Source organism: Aulonocara stuartgranti (assembly GCF_965226115.1).
Source record: "Aulonocara stuartgranti genome assembly, chromosome: 17".
Classification (NCBI taxonomy): domain Eukaryota; kingdom Metazoa; phylum Chordata; class Actinopteri; order Cichliformes; family Cichlidae; genus Aulonocara; species Aulonocara stuartgranti.
Genome location: NC_138953.1, coordinates 41,151,696 through 41,171,198, shown reverse-complemented (window position 1 = coordinate 41,171,198; position 19,503 = coordinate 41,151,696). Strand labels below are relative to the sequence as shown.

Below are 19,503 nucleotides of genomic sequence, written 5' to 3'. Positions count from 1 at the left end.
GAAACCAAAGAAAAAAGACCACTATGTGCATGGAAAGGATCGTCAGCAGTGCTCATGCTGATCCGACAGCCGATATATGGAGCGACTGCCTCTCTCTCTCTCTCTCCCTCCTGCTGCCACTCACACTCTCTCCCGCACTCGATATATTATCCTTTGTTGATCTGCAAAGTTTAGCCAGGGGGGCCGATAGGGCATGAACAGGGAAAAGGGGGCACAAAGACATTTCTTTCTTATTTAAAATGTCTAGCTTTTAATAAATAATTATCTGAATCTTACACCCAAAGTTTTAATCTGATTTAAATGTATAGAAGTCCATTACTGTATATAGTAACTGTTAAGTCTAATATGCCCTAGTAAGCTATAGTACTTTTTCCTTTGGGAAGGTACCATCTGTGCAGTCTGTAGAAGAAAGATGCTGAATCTATTTAGGCAAGGCAAGGCAAGTTTATTTGTATAGCACAATTCAACAACAAGGTGATTCAAAGTGCTTTACAGAGACATTAGAAACAAGAACAAATAAAAAGCATGATTTAAAATTGAATAAAACAAGCAAATAAACGAACTAACTAATTAACAAACAAACAAACAAACAAACAAACAACAGTATATAAAATCAAAACAGATAAAATCAGAACAGTAGATAAAATCAGTAGTTAAATGTAAGTTTTGAAATTTAAGCTTAAAGTGTGGATTTGGTGCTTTATTCAAATGCAGCTGAGAACAGGTGAGTCTTCAACCTGGATTTAAATAAACTGAGTGTTTCAGCTGATCTGAGGCTTTCTGGGAGTTTGTTCCAGATATAAGGAGCATAAAAGCTGAATGCAGCTTCTCCGTGTCTGGTTCTGACTCTGGGAACTGATAAAAGACCGGATCCAGATGACCTGAGGGATCTGGATGGTTCATACTGGGTCAGGAGGTCATTGATGTATTTTGGTCCTAAACCATTCAGAGCTTTATAGACCAGCATCAGAACTTTAAAGTCTATCCTCTGACGGACAGGCAGCCAGTGTAAGGACCTCAGAGCTGGACTGATGTGGTCCACTTTTTTGGTCTTAGTGAGGACTTGAGCAGCAGAGTTCTGAATGAGCTGTAGTTGTCTGACTGATTTTTTAGGTAGACCTGTAAAGATGCTGTTACAGTAATCAAGCCTACTAAAGATGAATGCATGGACTAGTTTTTCCAGGTCCTGTTGAGACATCAGATCTTTTATTCTTGATATATTCTTGAGGTGATAGTAAGCTGACTTTGTTATTGTCTTAATGTGTTTTTCTAAGTTTAGGTCTGCATCCATCACTACACCCAAATTTCTCGCCTGGTTTGTGGTTTTTAGATGTATAGATTGAAGTTCTCTGGTGACCTGTAATCGTTTTTCTTTGGCGCCAAAGACTATTACCTCAGTTTTGTTTTTGTTTAGCTGGAGAAAATTGTGGCACAACCAGTCATTGATTTCCTCAATGCATTTACCAAGAGCCTGTACAGGGCCTCGGTCTCCTGGTGACATTGTGATATATATTTGTGTGTCATCTGCATAGCTGTGATAGTTTATTTTGTTGTTGTTTATAATCTGTGCCAGTGGGAGCATGGAGATGTTAAACAGAAGGGGTCCCAAGATGGAACCTTGGGGAACTCCACATGTGATACTTGTCTGCTCAGATGTGAAGTTACCTATTGATACAAAGTATTTCCTGTTTTCTAAGTATGTTTTGAACCAGTTTAGTACAGTTCCTGAAAGACCTGTCCAGTTCTCCAGTCGTTTGAGTAATATGTTGTGGTCAACTGTATCAAATGCTGCACTGAGATCCAGTAAAACTAGGACTGACATTTTTCCACTGTCTGTATTCAGACATATGTCATTAAACACCCTCACGCAGCTCCAGCTATTTCTTGACAACAACAATCTCTATGAGAAGTTCCAGTCTGGTTTTAGAGCTCGGCATAGCACAGAAACCGCCCTACTGAGAGTTTTTAATGATTTGCTTTTAACTGTTGACTCTGGTTGTGCTGCTGTCTTAGTAACCTTGGACCTGACAGCAGCCTTCGACACTGTAGATCACAACATACTGCTAGCCCGCCTTCAACATTGTGTCGGTTTAAAGGGCACTGTCTTAAAGTTTTTCCAGTCCTATTTGAATAATAGGAGTTTTTCTGTTCACCTTGGTGAACTGTCATCTCCCAGAGCTCCTTTAACCTGTGGCGTACCTCAGGGGTCCATACTAGGCCCCCTGTTGTTTATTCTGTACTTGCTCCCTCTGGGCGATGTGCTCCGTAAACATAATGTGTCCTTCCACATCTTTGCCGATGATATTCAGATCTACCTCCCTCTGAGGTTGAACTGCAATGTTTCTTTGCAGCCGCTACTCTCCTGCTTGTCTGACATTAAGACTTGGATGACTCTTAACTTCTTACACCTTAATGAAAGCAAAACTGAAGTCATTGTGTTTGGGCTTCCTAAAGATCCCAACTTCTCTCTTGACTTTTTGGGACCCCTAACCTCCGATTGCACTTCTTCCATTAAGAGTCTTGGAGTTATTTTTGACAATGCTTTTAAACTTGATAAACAAATCAGCTCTGTAGTTAAGGGATCTTTTTATCATTTACGGATTTTAGCCAAAGTCAAGTCTTACCTTTGCAGGAACGATCTAGAAAGAGTGGTCCATGCTTTTATTACTTCACGGCTGGACTACTGTAATTCCCTCTATGCTGGCCTAGATCGTTCCTGTCTACATCGCCTTCAACTGGTGCAGAACGCTGCCGCTCGCCTGTTGACCGGTTCAAAAAAAAGAGACCACATCACTCCGGTTCTCTGCTCTCTCCGCTGGCTCCCAGTTGCTTTTAGGATTGATTTTAAAATCTTACTGCTGGCTTTTAAGGTTTTAAATGGCACTGCACCTTCTTACCTGTCAGAACTCCTTAGTACTTATCGCCCCAGGAGATCTTTGAGGTCAGCCGACCTGATGCTTTTAGATGTTCCCAGGTATAAATTAAAGACAAAGGGAGAGAGGGCGTTTGCTGTGGCTGCACCCAGACTGTGGAACAGTTTACCTCCTCACGTCAGATTCTCCAAAAGCCTAGAAACTTTTAAAACTGCTCTTAAAACTCACCTCTTTTCATTGGCTTTTAGAAAGGTTTAATTTATTTGTTTATTTATTTTTTATTTTGATCAGCGAGGTGTTTTACGAAATTGTGTTCTATTGTATTTTTATCTGTATTTACTGTACAGCACTTTGGTCAGCCTTGGTTGTTTTTAAATGTGCTCTATAAATAAACTTGACTTGACTTGACTTGACTTTGGTCAGAGCGGTTTCAGTGCTGTGGTTCTGTCTAAAACCTGACTGGAAGGCATCGTAGCAATTATTCTGTTTTAAGAAGTAACTGAGCTGTTGAGAAACTGCTTTTTCAATGATCTTACTTAAAAACGGGAGATTTGAGATCGGCCTGTAGTTGTTCATTTGTGTCTTGTCAAGATTGTCCTTTTTCAGTATAGGTTTGATTACAGCAGTTTTTAGTGATTCTGGAAACACACCTGATAATAAAGAAAAGTTGACGATCTGTAACAGGTCTGACTCTAAAGTCTTTGAGACCTTTTTGAAAAAACTTGTTGGAAGGACATCTAAACAGCAGGAGGAGGAGTTCAGTTGACCTAAGATGTCCTCCAGGTCTTTGCTGTTAATAGGTTGAAACTGTTTCATGGTGTTTAAACAGTTTTTTGGTGGACACAGTACATATCCTGGATCTGCTGTTGATGTACCAATTGCTTGTCTAATTTTTTGGATTTTTTCAGTGAAGAATTTGGCAAAGTCATTGCAGGCCATGGTCGAATGAAGTTCAGCTGCCACTGACACAGGAGGGTTTGTTAGCCTGTCAACTGTAGAAAATAAGACCCGAGCATTATGGCTGTTTTTAGTGATGATGTCAGAGAAGTAGGACCTCCTTGCATTCCTCAGTTGTAAATTATAATTGTGAAGTTTCTCTTTATAAATGTCATAATGAACCTGGAGGTTTGTTTTTCTCCATCTGCGCTCAGCTTTCCTACACTCTCTTTTTTCATTTTTCACCAGTGTGGAGTTTCTCCATGGAGACTTTTTCCTTCCAGAGATAACCTTCACCTTAATGGGAGCAATAGTATCCATTACATTTAACATGTTAGCATTGAAGCTATTGACGAGCTCATTGACTGACCCTCTGGACAGGTCAGGTGTTAATGGGAAGACCTGGTTAAAAATTGCACTACTGTGTTCAGTTATGCACCGTTTTGTGATCACTGTTGGTGATATATTTGTGTGGGCTGAGATTTTACTTTCAAAGAAAACACAGTAATGATCAGATAAGCCCACATCAGACACAGTAACCTTTGAAATGCTCAGGCCTTTGGAGATCAGTAGGTCGAGAGTGTGTCCTCTATTATGTGTGGCCTCTGTTACATGCTGAGTCAGCCCAAAGTTCCCCAGAGTGTTACTCAGGTCTTTAGTCCCTTTGTCCTGAGGGTTGTCCACATGAATGTTAAAATCCCCAGCAATAATTACACAGTCAAAATCAACACAGATCACAGACAGCAGTTCACTGAGGTCATTAAAAAAGTCTGTGCAGTATTTGGGAGGCCTGTAAACATTAAGAAACACAACTTTGGATGGGGCCTTCAGCTGTAAAGCCACATATTCAAAAGACTGAAAACTTCCAGGAGATAGCTGCTTACATTGAAATGATTCATTAAATAAGACAGCAACCCCCCCTCCTCTCCTGCTCACCCTGGCCTCACTGATAAAACTGTAGTTAGGAGGGGTCGTCTCGATGAGAACAGCTCCACTGTTACTTTGGTCCAACCAAGTTTCAGTTAAAAACATAAAATCAAGGCTGTGCTCAGTGATTAAATCATTAATTAAAAATGTTTTCCCAGCTAAAGATCTAACGTTTAATAAAGCCAACTTAAGTGTTTTAGAGGTATTACTTGTCCCCTCGTGTTTGGGAGCAGTCTGTGGCACACAAGGTATGTTTACTATGTTTAAAGATCTTTTAGAGTGCAGCTCTCTGTGTTTTGACCAGGCCACATGTCTCCTGTCACCTAAAAGTACAGAAATTTTAAAACCTTCTAGTAAACAGGGTCCCAGCTTCTCCTGGGAAAAGTCATCACTGCCATAATCCTCACAGCCCGGACCCTTCACACATCACGCATCAGACTGCGGAGACAGGGCATGAAGAGGAACTAAGGGGGGCGAGGCTGGGCAATGTGACTTCGATTGCTCTGTTGAGGGTGGGGCTCGATGGCGAACCTTTGGCCGCTCTGGTGGGGGGTTTATGGGGGACAAAAAGGGATTGGGACGGGGGGTAGATCTGAGCCCAGCATTGACCCGCTCCATCATCTCCTCAGTGAATTTCAGGTGTGGGGAGGAGGGAGAAAGGGAGGGGGGTGATGGCCTGTCAGGGGTTTGGGGGACTGGGGAAGGTCGTGGTCCCTTGTCCTGGTCGTTGGTGTTGTTGAGAGAGTTGGAGGCAAATGGGGACCCCTCTTCTTGCCTTAGATGTCTCTCCTTTCTGAGGCTCTTCCTCAGATGCCATGGATGTCTCTCCTTTCTGAGGCTCTTCCCGGGTGGGGGCAGATGGAGCTCCTCCTCAAGGTTTCTGCTGGGCTTTGTCTGTTCTTGGAGTTCTGTTTGTTCCTCTTTATGAGATAACTCCTTGTTTATCTCAGCCTTGGCACCAAGCACGGATGGATGACGTATGGAATAAAACAAGTTGGAGGTGAACAGTTTCACCCCTGACTTGTTAAAATTAAATCCATTTGCTTTGAACAGATGCCTGCGTTCCCAAAAAATATTAAAGTTGTCGATAAAGTGCACTGAGTGGTCAGCACATGCTGATATGAGCCATTTATTCAGTGTAAAGAGCCTGCTGAATCTCTCGTCTCCTCCTCTGACCGGCGGTACAGGCCCACTGATGAATACAGCTGCATTCAGAGAGTTTACAGTGTTTAATAATCCAGTAAAGTCCCGTTTCAGAACCTCCGACTGTTGTTTGGACACATCGTTTGACCCTGTATGCAGAACAATGTTTGTCACAGTTGGATATTCATCTGCAATTTGAAGAATTCTCTCCTTCAGGTTGTTGACCATATCGTTAGGAAAGCAGAGGACTTTAGTGTTCTTACCGCACATCCTTTGTACATCCTTTACGGCAGAGTCACCCACAATCAGAGTTTCAGGCCTAGCCTTTAGCTTTCCCTGTGGCCTTTTACTTTTCAACAGATTTTCAGACCTTATTTCGCTGCTTTTAGATGGATGGTTGTCCGATATAGATCCAGGGTCCTTTGATAGTGGAGCAAATCTGTTCTGCAGTTTCACATTCAGTTGTTTTGGAGGTTTGTTGTTAACCTTCCTATTCACGGTTGTCCAGTCCTGTTTCCTCCCGTATACAGGGGTAGAAGAGCTTCTCTGTCTCGTAGGAAGTGAAGGCCAGTCGGTTTCAGAGATTTCAGCTCGCTGTGCCCTGCCTGTGATACGTCCTCCCCCTTCCAGGAGACATGATTTATGTCTTGGTTTTGCACCAAGACAGTCTAAGGGGGGATTATCACTTGAGGATTTATAATAATGCACAGAGTCTACTTTCTTGGTCATGTTATCTGTGCTCCTTAGCTGTGTACTAGCTTGCTCATCGCCATTGTTTTGAATCAAAGGCAAGGTTGTTTCATTTCCACACAGTCCATTTACCTCCACGTTTACTTCTAAGCGATGAATTTTTGTCTCCAGTACTGCAATCTTCTGCAGGAGGCTGTGGTAGTCATCTGTGGAGAGGGAAGGCATCTTGTTGCTAGTTAGCCTAGCGGTTAGCACCTTTCCAGGCTATTGAGGCTGCTCGGTGCCCAGACGCTGTAATCAGGCTTCAGCTGTGTCTAGGCCACAGACACACGGAGCGCTGAGGACAAGGTAACCATAAAATGTTGCTGTTTCTGTTAAGAACACTCTAGTCCTAATGATCTACAAGTGTCCAGAAGTTATCGCAGGTAAGCTCACACGGAAAAAAGGGAAAAAATCAGCATAAAAATCAATAAAATCAATAAAATCAATATAAGAAGCAAAGCATTCAAGAGCAAAGAGATGAAGCGTCCACACTCACAAAGGGGAGGAGCAAGCACTTTTAATTATTCTTGAAAAATAATTTATTTCTGTGCATTTTTTTTTCCAACCTGCATCAAATTAAAGTTGATTACGTCGATTAAGCATCATAAGGTGGAGGGTGGTTCCCTATTTTTTATTTATTTATTTTTGTTGTTGCTGGGAGTTTTAGAGCCCTATTAGTTAGGTTGCTTAATATTTCTGCTAAGTACTCTTTAAAATACCAGAGTAGGGAGGATGGAGCAGGTTTAAGTTTATTAGATTGATCAGTTTTACTGAACTATGAAATATTTTGGGTGCAGTGTATTTTTAACAAAATAGCTTTAGTGTTTTTTTTGTTTTGTTTTTTTAACTTGAGTATGAACTTATACAAAAAGCAGCAAGATATTAAAAAACAGTTTTATTGATTAAAAAACACATTATATTGGATTCATATCGGTATCGGCAGATATCCACTTTATGATATCGGTATCGGACATGAAAAAGTGGTATCGTGCCATCTCTAGTATTTGCCAAGTTTTGGTATCTATCATTCAGAAACCAGGGCAAATCAGGCTACTGTTTGACTGCAGAATTTGTGGATGGGATGCAGTATTCCCAAGGGAAAACAACAAAAAGGGGCAGAGATGGAGGGATTCTCTTCAGGACAGACGGGAGCTAAAGATACTGAGAATGTATATTTTGCTCCTGTTGTCAGCAGCTCAAAGTTTACCCGACCCTCATAGACAGGAGGTCAAAGTGGGTCAGTGTTTGGGAAAGCAAAAACACTGTGTGCTTTGGTACTAGCTGCTTCAGAAAGAGTCGGATACCACGGTGGGTGATTCTTTCCTCCTGGCATAGGGTGGCGCCTGGCTACATCTTTAACGAGTCAAGACGCTTTCACGTTGATGTTCACAATCATTACACAGTCCACAGGTGCTGGGGGACAAACTCTTCATCTTCTGCAGTGGCAGACATTTGATTTTGTTTTGTATTGGTTTAAGTTAGTGTTACATCCAGGAAGCGTCAAGCTAAACTGTGCAGGAAACAGCTGTGACGGGCAGATGAAGGCACGTGGTCAGGCGCTGATTGAAGGAGAACTTGATTTTCTTTGATGTTTTAGATATCATTGGATTCTGTTTATTTAATCGTGAGAACCGATGATTAGTATTAAAATTCAGTCGACTGTGCGGCATTGCCACAGATTGTAATAAAACATGGAAACTCACCTTGACTAATGTAACAAACCTCAGCCTGTATGCACATTCCAAAAGCTGGTGTGAGGTTCCAGGTTGTTCCAGGTTGTTCCAGGTACAGTTTTTGCTGCAGTACAGCTCTATCTGTCTGATCTAACACTGATGTCCTTCCAGGATAAGGACAAAGATTGTTGAGCCATACAACAAGATTGTGGCCAGGATCACTCAGCTCGCCAGGCTGCAGGTAAGTTGAATATCATGTCATTTGTGAATAAATGATTGAGTGTCATTTGAAATGATAGATGACAACTCTTTACGTGACAGTTTGAGTGAAAAACCTTTGAAAACCCAGAGAGACCACGGTGCAGACGAGAAGGTCGGCTTTTGTTGGCCTGAACTCCGAGCTGCTGTTTGTGCAGCTCTGTGAGAACACGGCGCTCCACGCCTCCTGCTCGTGCAGACGAGGAAACTCAGGGTTAAATATTGATGAAACAACAGCTGTAAAAAGGTCAGCGTGTTTCAGGAGTCCCTCTGGGGCTGATGCCTCTGTGTTGTGCATGTCAGCTGTTTTGTGCTTCTAGTATGAGACTCAGCAGCTGTCAGTGAGACAGTGTGGGATCATCTACAACATCTGAGTGCAAAGGTTAAATAAAACAGTTCTCAGCAGATTTATTTTAGTAGTTTTATTTGTAAAAGGGTGACATTTTACAAAGTCTGATAATTTGCATAGACTGTATAAAACATTTTAAACTGCACACTCATTGGCTATTGGCTTGTCAATGACAAGTCCAGGCCAGTCAGCGTGCGGTTTTACAGTTAAGTGGAATTATGCCGCTCCACTCCAGGGCCCGTTCGTCTGCCTGCAGTGAGCTCTGTGGTCAGATGGAGGCAGTATAGAGAGGATGTCCTGCAGCCGGTCTGTGGGGCGCCCCTGCTGTTGTTGGTCTGAGAGCCAAGTTCAGTGTTAAACGGTGTCAGCGCTGCCGCTGTCTGTGCTTTTCATGGTTTATTTTGGTTGTTGAAGTTTTTTCACGGTTTCCCCAGTGACTGACCGAAAAGTGTACGCAGATACGTTTCCCATTTAAGATCTGTTTTTCTTTATCACAACCAGTTTTCTTTTAAAACCAAGATGGAGATGGTGTAAGCACTCATCTCCAGCCTTCAAAACTGGACGTGAGCAGCCAATAGGTGACATCGCAGTAGCTCCATCTGCTATTCTACTTTTTGATTATACCGACTCCACGCTGTGTCTGTTCTTTGAGTCATTGTGCTTCAGCAACGGTTCACATAAGTAGATAGTTGTAGCACATTGGTGATAAACCATTGATCACAATTCAAACAGTGTCACAGACAGGAGACAGGCTTGCTGGCTTACTGAGCATTTGACAGGTTCAAGGTTCTTTATTTGTCACATGCATAGTTATACAAGTATAACACACAGTGAAATGTAGCCTGACACGCTCCTCGACATGTGCAAAAATTGGGGGGGTGTAGAGGAAGAACATTATATATATATATATATATATATATATATTTTATATATATATTTTATTTATTTATTTATTTTAGGGGTGCAACGATACACAAAATTCACGGTTCGGTTCGATACTTTGGTGTCACGGTTCGATATTTTTTCGATACAAAAAAAATGTTCATGCCTTTTTAATTTGTCATTTATTAAAATTATAAATATATATTTTAACTCAAAAGTACAGTTTTTAAATTTAACCCTAACCCTTGTGCGTGTTTTTTATTTTGACAGCGAATACGCACCTGCGGACCACTTATGTGCAGCCCTGGTTATTTAGCTCGTCATATCGCAGCCACAGAAATTCTTTTGTCCATGAAACCATGAAGCTGCACTTTCTTTTTGCCTTATAGTCTGATTTGTCATAACTTCTCCGTTTTGTGGTAAGCTTTTCTTTGGCTGTCACTTCTTCACCCTGACCTGTCTTGTTTGGCTCAGCAGAACTGAAATGCTTTTACACACGCACTCACATAAGCTCAGCGATTCTCTGCGCGATCAACCTCTCACATGTTTAAGCTGCGGGAGATTTCACTTGTCATGTTTGCATAGTAAGCTAACGATTAATAAGACGATGTCAGAGGAATTGGTGCACAAATTATCATCACTCACAGATCAGTGCTGTCGCTCTCTATACATAGAGACACCACAAAACAAACAATAGTGTATAGTATGAAACAATAGATGTTTTAATTTCATCACTTGATATATGTCGTCATATCGCACAGAAACCATTTAATGCGATATGAAAATGAGAAGCATACTGGAAACATGTTGTTCTTGACTGCTTTTTTGCCGTGTCTCAATTAATGGAATTAGTTGTGTAATTCTCAGTTCTTGTTTACATCAGTCGTCTCAACACCTCCCTTCTTCACTGCTGCAGGGTGCCTGTGACCTTCTGCGGAGGATCATTCGCATCTTGTATCTGAGCAAGAGGCTTCAGGGACAGCTGCAAGGAGGCAGCAGGGAGATCACCAAGGCGGCTCAGAGCCTTAACGAGCTTGGTAAGGACATGCATGTCTATCATAGAACAACTGTTACATAAGCAGCTGTGTGTTTTTCACAACTCAGATCTACTCGACACCTAGAACACCGGTAACTTTAAAGCCTTTTTCCACTAATACCTACTCAAGTCCGCTCGGCACGACTCAGCTTGGTTTTTGGGTTTTCCATTAGGTGGTAGTACCTTGTATTTGATACCAGCTACTTTTTTAGTACCTGCTTGGCCAAGTAAAGTCAACAGACTGCATGCGACTGATTGGCTAGTCAGCTGCGTCAATGAGTGGTGAGAGGATCTCGTTCACGAAAATCAAAACAGTCGCTTTTGAACGAGAAAAATGGCTACAGAGAAAAACAACAGCGTAGTCCCGAAGACAAACACACCACAGACCAAGCAGCAGGTATATCATCGCAGCGTGTCACAATATTCACCTTGTTGTTGAGTGGAAAAGGCAATGAAGTGTTACTTTCTTTAGGTTAGACTTGAAACAGACAGGTTTTTATTAACACAGACAATCAAAGAAGATCCATCCATCCATCCATTCGCTTCCGCTTATCCTTTTCAGGGTCGCGGGGGGCGCTGGAGCTTATCCCAGCTGTCATAGGGCGAAAGGCGGGGTACACCCTGGACAGGTCGCCAGTCTGTCGCAGGGCCAACACACAGGGACAGACAACCATTCACACTCACATTCACACCTAGTGACAATTTGGATTAATCAATTAACCTATCCCCACAAGCTGCATGTCTTTGGACGGTGGGAGGAAGCTGGAGTACCCGGAGAGAACCCGGGTACTCCGGGTTCTCTCATTTCTCATCAAAGAAGATGAAATGAACAAATATGTAGACATGTAATGTCATATTCAGGGGCTACCTCGATTTGTTTGGACTGAATATGTAGACGTTTAATTTTCCTGTGAAAACATCAGCAGGTTGCACTTTTAGGAGGTTTTTCCTTGGTTAACATATCTATAAGTTTGGAAACGGCTGAACTCTCGGCGCTTCGATGTTCAGGGTTAGATGTGATATTGTAATGAACCCTGCAGCATAAAAGTATTTTTGGTCCATACAATCACATGAAAAGAGTTTTGTACAGTGGCTCCAGTGACGACAGGACTGTTGATTTTTAAATTGTAGTGTGACGCCTGCATGCTCCGGGCTGATTCTGCAGAACACTATCCAGAACCTGAACGAGACTCAAACATAAACAGAGAAAAGCTCAGTAGAAGAGGCATGCTTCCCCCAGTTTAGAAGAATGGATGTGTTTTAGGTCGTCACACTCAAACATCATTTTATTTTTTAAAATAACAACTAGCCTGAATTTTGGCTTGAAAGCGTGAACAGAAGATGTTCGTTACCCTCTTTAGTTCCACAAAGTAACCAGACTGTTAACAGAGCACAAGGTGTTTTTTTTTTTTTGTGTTTTTACCTCCTCCTGTGCTTGTTTGATACACTGGAAGAGACCAAAGGCAGCACAATGATAGGATTGCAGTTGTGCAAAGCACAGACCCTTACTGGGAATCACTGTGGGTTTCAGTTAGGGCTGGAATAATTCATTGAGTAATCAATTGTTGAAAAACAAATCTTAAATGTAAAACTTTTGCTTCGATGGTTAGTTAAAGTCACAACTGTGTAGCACTTATCGTCCGTCTACTCACGGCAGAGAGCAGTGGAAAGAACAGGTGCAGTGCAGGAAGCTTTTCTAGCATCACTGTAACACTTTTGTTACTGTAAGCGCCATAAAAACCTGGGACAAAGCTGGCAGGAGTCCTTAATCAAACCGTCTGCCCAACAAGCTCCAACGTGAAGACAATCCAACTGATCCCATTCTACTACTGTTTGTTTTACACTGAAAATCTACAAGAAACCTACAGAAGGTAAAATAAAATATGAAGATGAACAGTTAAGGTGCCAATATACCCTTCGCAGTGGTCATCGCACAGATGCAGCCATTTATACCCGCGGCGCAGTATTCTCCTAAACCATAGGTGTCGCCACTCGGACAGGATTTCGTCATACGCGCTGATGATGAGGAGAAGTCAAAAGACTTTGTCGAGTGTTTAGTTTTTTATTTATTTTTGTAAAGTTCTTTTCACAAACTCCAGTTTTCAAACAGTCCCAAGACCTCTGCAGCAATTAATTATTTTAGTAATCGAGTAGTCTATCGATGATTCCATCAACTAATGAAGTAATCGGATAAGAAATACTTTTCTTAGTAATGAGCAATAATGAATATTCAAAAGAGAAAAGTCTTTCAGAATGACTGCCCGTCGGTTTCCATTTTAGAAACAGTTTGACTGCATACAACAACAAACCCTTTCGGTTTACGTACATGTATTACAACATGTTTGTGATGCTGAAAACTGAAGTTATGGTGGTGGAAACATTAGTTAATGCTAATAGTAATTCAGCGTCCAGCCTAACAACTGTCAGGTCAGTGGCTCAGAGTTATTTGGCCCATGTATAGAGCCATCTACTAATTGGAAGGTTGATGGTTCAGTTCCTGGTGGTGCCAGACACTGACCCATGTTAGATTGATAGCATATGTGTTTGACAGAAAGCACTTCTACATAGAAAATTAGTGCATGTATGAATGGGTGTGAATGGAGCCGATCCAAAGAGGTCAAAGGTCGATCCTCCAGCTCGCTAGTATGGGGAGTCCCAGCCAGGATAGCTTTGCATTCGTGCTGTCAGCGTTAATCTCATTAAAATGCATGTAACGCGGCAAATCTCCATTAGCGAGTTAGCGCAGATCGCCCCGTGTGTGTGGCTGCACAGCGTCAACGCGTTAGCGCAGTCAGCTTGTTAAAGCGTTAGTGCAGATCGTGGGCGGCTGCACGGCACTAACTCGCTAACGGAGATTAGTTAATATAAGATAAGATGAGATGGCGCCGGTGAGGTCGGCTGCCGTCACGACTGCTCCGACCACTTTTTCTTTGTCTTTGTTTTTTAAGTTAGTTTTCAGCGTTTCTAAATCGGCAAAATCATCACCATTGGGTACATTAGGTATGACAGTGACACTCTTGTTTCTATTGGTATACAATGTACTCACAATTCGAAGTTTTTAACTCCGGATCCGACACGGTCACCACCTTATGCGAGCTGCATGAGGCACTCACACAGCACCAGACACAACACCGGGACGCTGCGCTTATTGTGACGGGGGACTTTAATAGCGCCAACCTCAAACGCGCAGCGCCGAACTTTTATCAACACATCACCTGCCCCACCAGGGGTGAAAGGACACTGGACCACTGCTACACTACGGTCAAGGACTGCTACAAGGCACAATCCTGCCCCCCGTTTGGCAAATCTGATCACGCCGCCATCTTCCTCATCCCAAAATACAAACAAAGGCTGAAACAGGAAGTTCCGGTTCAGAGGAAGGTCGCGCGCTGGACGGATCAATCGGTGGCCGCGTTACAGGACGCACTCGATGACGCAGACTGGGGCATGTTCAGAAACAGCTCCGACGATGACGTCAACGTGTTTACGGAAGCGGTTGTGGGATTCATCGGGAAACTAGCGGATGATACCGTGGAGACAAAGACTATCACAACGTTTCCTAACCAGAAGCCGTGGGTGGATAAAACCATCCGCGACGCTCTGAGATCCTGCACCGCTGCCTACAACACGGGACTCACGACGGGGGACATGGACCCGTACAAAGCCGCGTCATATAACGTGCGGAGGGCGGTGAAAGAGGCGAAGCAGCGCTACGGGAGGAAACTAGAGTCACAACTCCAACAGAGTGACTCTAGGAGCCTGTGGCGGGGACTAAGGACAATAACGGACTATAAAGCACCAACAACCGGTATGACGAACGCGGCCGTGACTCTGGCAGACGAGCTGAACACTTTCTATGCTCGCTTCGAGGCTGCAGCTAAGGACTCCAACAATGCTAGTGTTAGCGGCGCTAACGGCTGCAGACAGGAAGATACTGCCAGCACCGGAAACGTGCCCGTCATCTCCGAGCATGAAGTAAGGAGAGCCTTCAAGAGAGTGAACACCAGGAAAGCAGCAGGACCAGACGGCATCCCAGGTCGTATCCTAAGAGACTGCGCATACCAGCTAGCTCCTGTGTTCACTGAGATATTCAACATCTCTTTATCTCAGTCGGTGATCCCCACATGCTTCAAAGAGTCCATCATTGTTCCTGTCCCGAAGAAACCCCACCCTGCTTCTCTCAATGACTATCGCCCTGTAGCCCTCACCTCAGTAGTGATGAAGTGCTTTGAACGCCTGGTCAGAGACTTCATCATTTCTTCACTACCAGACACACTGGACCCACTACAGTTCGCTTACCGTCCAAATCGTTCCACAGACGATGCCATCTCTCATCTCCTCCACACATCACTCACTCACTTGGACACTAGAAGGGGGAATTATGTTAAAATGCTCTTCATAGACTACAGCTCTGCATTTAACACCATAATTCCCTCCACACTCACCACCAAGCTGGAGCATCTGGGACTCAGCTCATCTATGTGTCTGTGGATCTCCAACTTCCTAACTGGCAGACCACAGGCAGTAAGGATGGGCGGACATGTCTCAGCCTCCACCACTCTCAGCACTGGAGCCCCCCAGGGGTGTGTTCTGAGCCCCCTGCTGTACTCTTTGTACACATATGACTGTGTGGCCACTACCAGCTCCACCACCATCATCAAGTTTGCTGACGACACCGTCGTGGTGGGCCTGATCTCTGATAACAACGAGACGGCCTACCTGAAGGAGATTAGGAATCTGGAGAACTGGTGCCAGAGGAACAACCTCCTTCTAAACGTCAGTAAGACAAAGGAGCTGATAGTGGACTTCAGCACTAAGCAGGAGAGGAACTACCAGACCCCCGTCATCAACGAGTGCCCAGTGGAGAGAGTGGACAGCTTCAAATACCTCGGAGTTCACATCACGCAGGACCTGTCATGGTCCTGTCACATCAACACCGTGGTGAAAAAGGCCCGACAGCGTCTCTACCACCTCAGACGCTTGAGAGACTTCCAACTGCCCTCCAAGGTGCTCAGGAACTTTTACTCGTGCACCATAGAGAGCATCCTGGCGGGAAACATCTTAACCTGGTTCGGGAACAGCACCATGCAGGACAGACGAGCTCTACAGAGGGTTGTGCGGTCAGCTGAGCGCACCATCCGCTCCGAGCTCCCTGACCTGCACTCAATCTACAGCAGGCGGTGCTGGACCAAGGCCAGGAAGATGGTGAAGGACCTCAGCCATCCCAACAACAGACTGTTCTCTCTGTTGAGGTCAGGAAAGCGATTCCGCTCCCTGAAGACCAACACAGAGAGACTGAGGAGGAGCTTCTTCCCGCAGGCGATACAGTCTCTCAATCACACCACCACACAGTACTGACCCACACATATGGTTCTTACACACACACTGGACTTTCTGGACTTTGTTTTTGCACAACACTGGTCACTATATTCTTCATTTCCAGTTAATACTTGTACAGCTGCTGTTATTGTGTATATATTTATTTATATTTAGATTTCTTCATACATTCTTATATAGTTCTATATTGTGTAATGTGTATTTTGTTGTACACATTGTTGTTATATATTTTATCTTATTCTTCCCAGTTAAATTTACCCTTCATTCTAATTTGTGTTGTACAGTTATTTCATTTTTAACCTTAATTTATATTTTATTCCTTCCTAGTTAAATTTACCCTTTTTAATTTTTCATATTTATTTCCTATCTTATTCATAGCCTTTTCCTTTTTTGTTTTCTTTAGGTCACGAGCAGTTGTCCAAGCATTTCACTACATATCGTACTGTGTATGACTGTGTACGTGACAAATAAAATTTGAATTTGAATTTTTAATGCGCTTATGCCGTCAATGTCAATTTAATGAGATTAACGCTGACAGCACTACTTTGCATACATCAGCAAAGCGTCCTCGCGATGCTGGAAGCAGGCTCAGTGCCAATATCCGTGCCCACACCTCTGTTCAGAGCCCTAAACACACTCAGTGCATGGAGGCTTTGGCTATTTTTCACAGAGCTCTATGAAATGGCTCTTTAGTTTGCAAATACACTGCACACTTTTTGCATGCGCCTCCAGTCAAACCTTCTTTCTGGCTCTTGGTTGAAAACTTTCTGTTGTGTTGTCTGTCTTTCTTCAGTTTTTTATAAAGCACCTTTCCCAGAAAAATTCAAAGTGCTTGACACCAAGATGAAAAGCAAAATAATAATTGAAAAAAGACATGCATGAACAATAAGACACACTTAATTACCCAGATGTCTGTGTTTATTCCCACCTAGTTGTTTTATAAAAAAACTTCCCTGATTTGGTGAAACATGGGAATGAAGGAAAGTCATTCCAGAGCCATCACTCCAAAGGTGCCATCTGTATGTTTCAAAGTGGATACTACACACTAACAGTAATCTTGGTGTTGTACTTTGGGATTTCACTCTCTTCACAGGCCACTCGTTTGCTTCTGATGCCAGGAGGGCTTCCCATCATAAAATACTTTGAGCGTCTGAGCTGGAAGCTGTTGCTCACAGTTTGGCCTTGTTCAGAGACATGGAGTCCCAACTAAGGCCCCTTGTTGTTCAGTTCAGTAGAGTAAACTGTGCTTTGAACTCTGTGATTTGTTAGTGGGTGAAGGATATCATAGATCTGATAAAGCTGTGAGCCATGAGGTTGACCCCAGGTTGTTTAATGCCCACCCCCAGCATGGGCATACCTGACTGATGACAGTGGTTTCACCGGAAACCTCTACTGATAATGACCCACACCCTTTTTCACACCTTAGCTCATGTGATGAGGAGTGTTATCAATAGTGGGTCAATGACCCTCTTAAGTCAATTTATTTATAAGCACATTTAAAACCTACACAGGTTGACCAAAGTGCTGTACAGAGTGAAAAATAAAGAAGCAAGACACAAAAGCTAAACACCTGGGTCACAATTAAAAGCTAGAGAGTAAAGATGTGTCTTCAGACGGGTTTTAAAAATGTCGAGTGTTGGAGAGATCTTTATTTGAAGAGGCAGACTGTTCCAAAGTTTAGGTGCAACAATCACAAATCTCGGTCTCCTCTGTGTTTCAGTCTGCTTCTAGTAACAATCAGAATCAACTTATCAGCTGACCTGAGAGTTTGGTTTGGAGTATGTTTGGTTAAAAGAACAGAGAGGTACAAAGGAGCTAATCTATTTTAGAGAGTTAAAAACGAGCAATGAAATCTTACAGCTGATTCTATAACGTTCTGGAAGCAGAGTGTAAACGAGCCAAGACTGGGGAAATATGATGGTGTTTACGTGTGCCTGGCAGGAGTTGGGCTGCAGCGTTCTTAACAATATGAAGAAGAGAGAGCAGAGCCTGGCTGATACCAAAATACAGACTATTGCAGTGGTCGAGCCTGGGTGAGAAGATGTTCTTAGCAAGGGCCCTCAGCTGAAAGAAGATGGCTCTTACAACAGAATTTATTTGTTTCTCAAATGAAAATCTGCCATCAAAGAACAGAGTTTTCCAAAGGGCCAAGGTCACCCTTAAGAGAAGAACGAGGGTCAGGAGGTCCAAATAGTTCAATCTCGGTTTTTTGATCATTCAAAATCAAAAAATTCATTGCCTACCGTGATTTTAATGTTGTCAAGGCGATACGTGGGACTGTCCACCATTTGGACTTAGAACTGAGGAAGCTTCTCAAATGAGACGTGAAACGTCTTCAAGAAGTCCAGTCGCTTTTCTTTCCAAGTTCCTCAGATTTTAAAGTTTTAATTCTCTCTGTGGTCACAAAAGTGGCCTTTAGACCCTGATGCCCTCTGTCAGCACTCCATCACAGCCTTGTGCTGATTCTCCCAGTTGTAATTGTAGCTGCGTAGGCCTGTGTGACCTTCTAGTGTCACAAGAGAAAAAGTGATAATGAAGCATTTCATGTAACTGCCATCAGTTATCTATGTGCTACACTACTCTTAGTTATCACAGGGCATTAAGCGATACAGAACAGGTTCACAAGGACAAGTATTTTCAGCTGCCTGTGACCACTTCTCATACCACACTCACATATGTAAACACACACTCACTCACAAATTCCATCGGCTGCAAAGAGCTGTTAAATTGGGTCAGAGTCCTCAGTGCTCTCCAACACGGCAACACATTTGTATCGGTGGTCTCAGTTTGTGCTGTCTGCTCTAACAGAAGGTTGCCTTCCAACAACTAAGTCAGCTTTACTAAATTCCTTTTGTTTTGGTTGTGCTTCACACTCCTGGGTCCGGGAATCACTTTGGTTGGACTAAAGAGGGTTGTCTTGTGATTTGCAAGGCACTTTTACAGCATGTAAGGCATGCGCACTGTACCTAAATAATTTATATAATTTACTTTATAGTGCTTTTCTACCCGATCTGACCACTATAAGCACTTTGATACAACTTGCCTCATTCACACAAGCGCTTTTTCATATGTTTTTTTCTATGCAAGTGCTTTCTATCTAAGAACACATTCATACTCTGACGGATGCATCGGAGGGCAACTGGAGTTAGTGTTTTGCCCAAGGCTATGTGGGGATCAAACCATCAGCCTTCTGATTAATAGATGACCTGCTATACCTCCTGAGCCACTGAGAAACAATGGTTTGGTCTCTAAAACGGTTGTTTTAGAGAATGAGTAGTTGAGTCAATAGATTTGAAGCCTTTGCATCATTTCCAGAAAAATCTAAAAATAGGAATTTGATGAAGGGTGAGGGAGGAA

The 19,503-nt window shown here is 43.0% G+C and overlaps 1 protein-coding gene across 1 annotated transcript in view; it reads left to right on the top strand.

Moving 5' to 3' along the window:
• cog5 (component of oligomeric golgi complex 5) overlaps positions 1 to 19,503 on the top strand; it is a 74,128-nt gene that overhangs the window by 4,373 nt on the left and 50,252 nt on the right. Inside the window, exons 5-6 of the mRNA XM_082510378.1 lie at positions 8,456 to 8,525; positions 10,690 to 10,810. Of these exons, the coding sequence (XP_082366504.1) occupies positions 8,456 to 8,525; positions 10,690 to 10,810 (191 nt within the window). The remainder of the gene's footprint in view (positions 1 to 8,455; positions 8,526 to 10,689; positions 10,811 to 19,503) is intronic.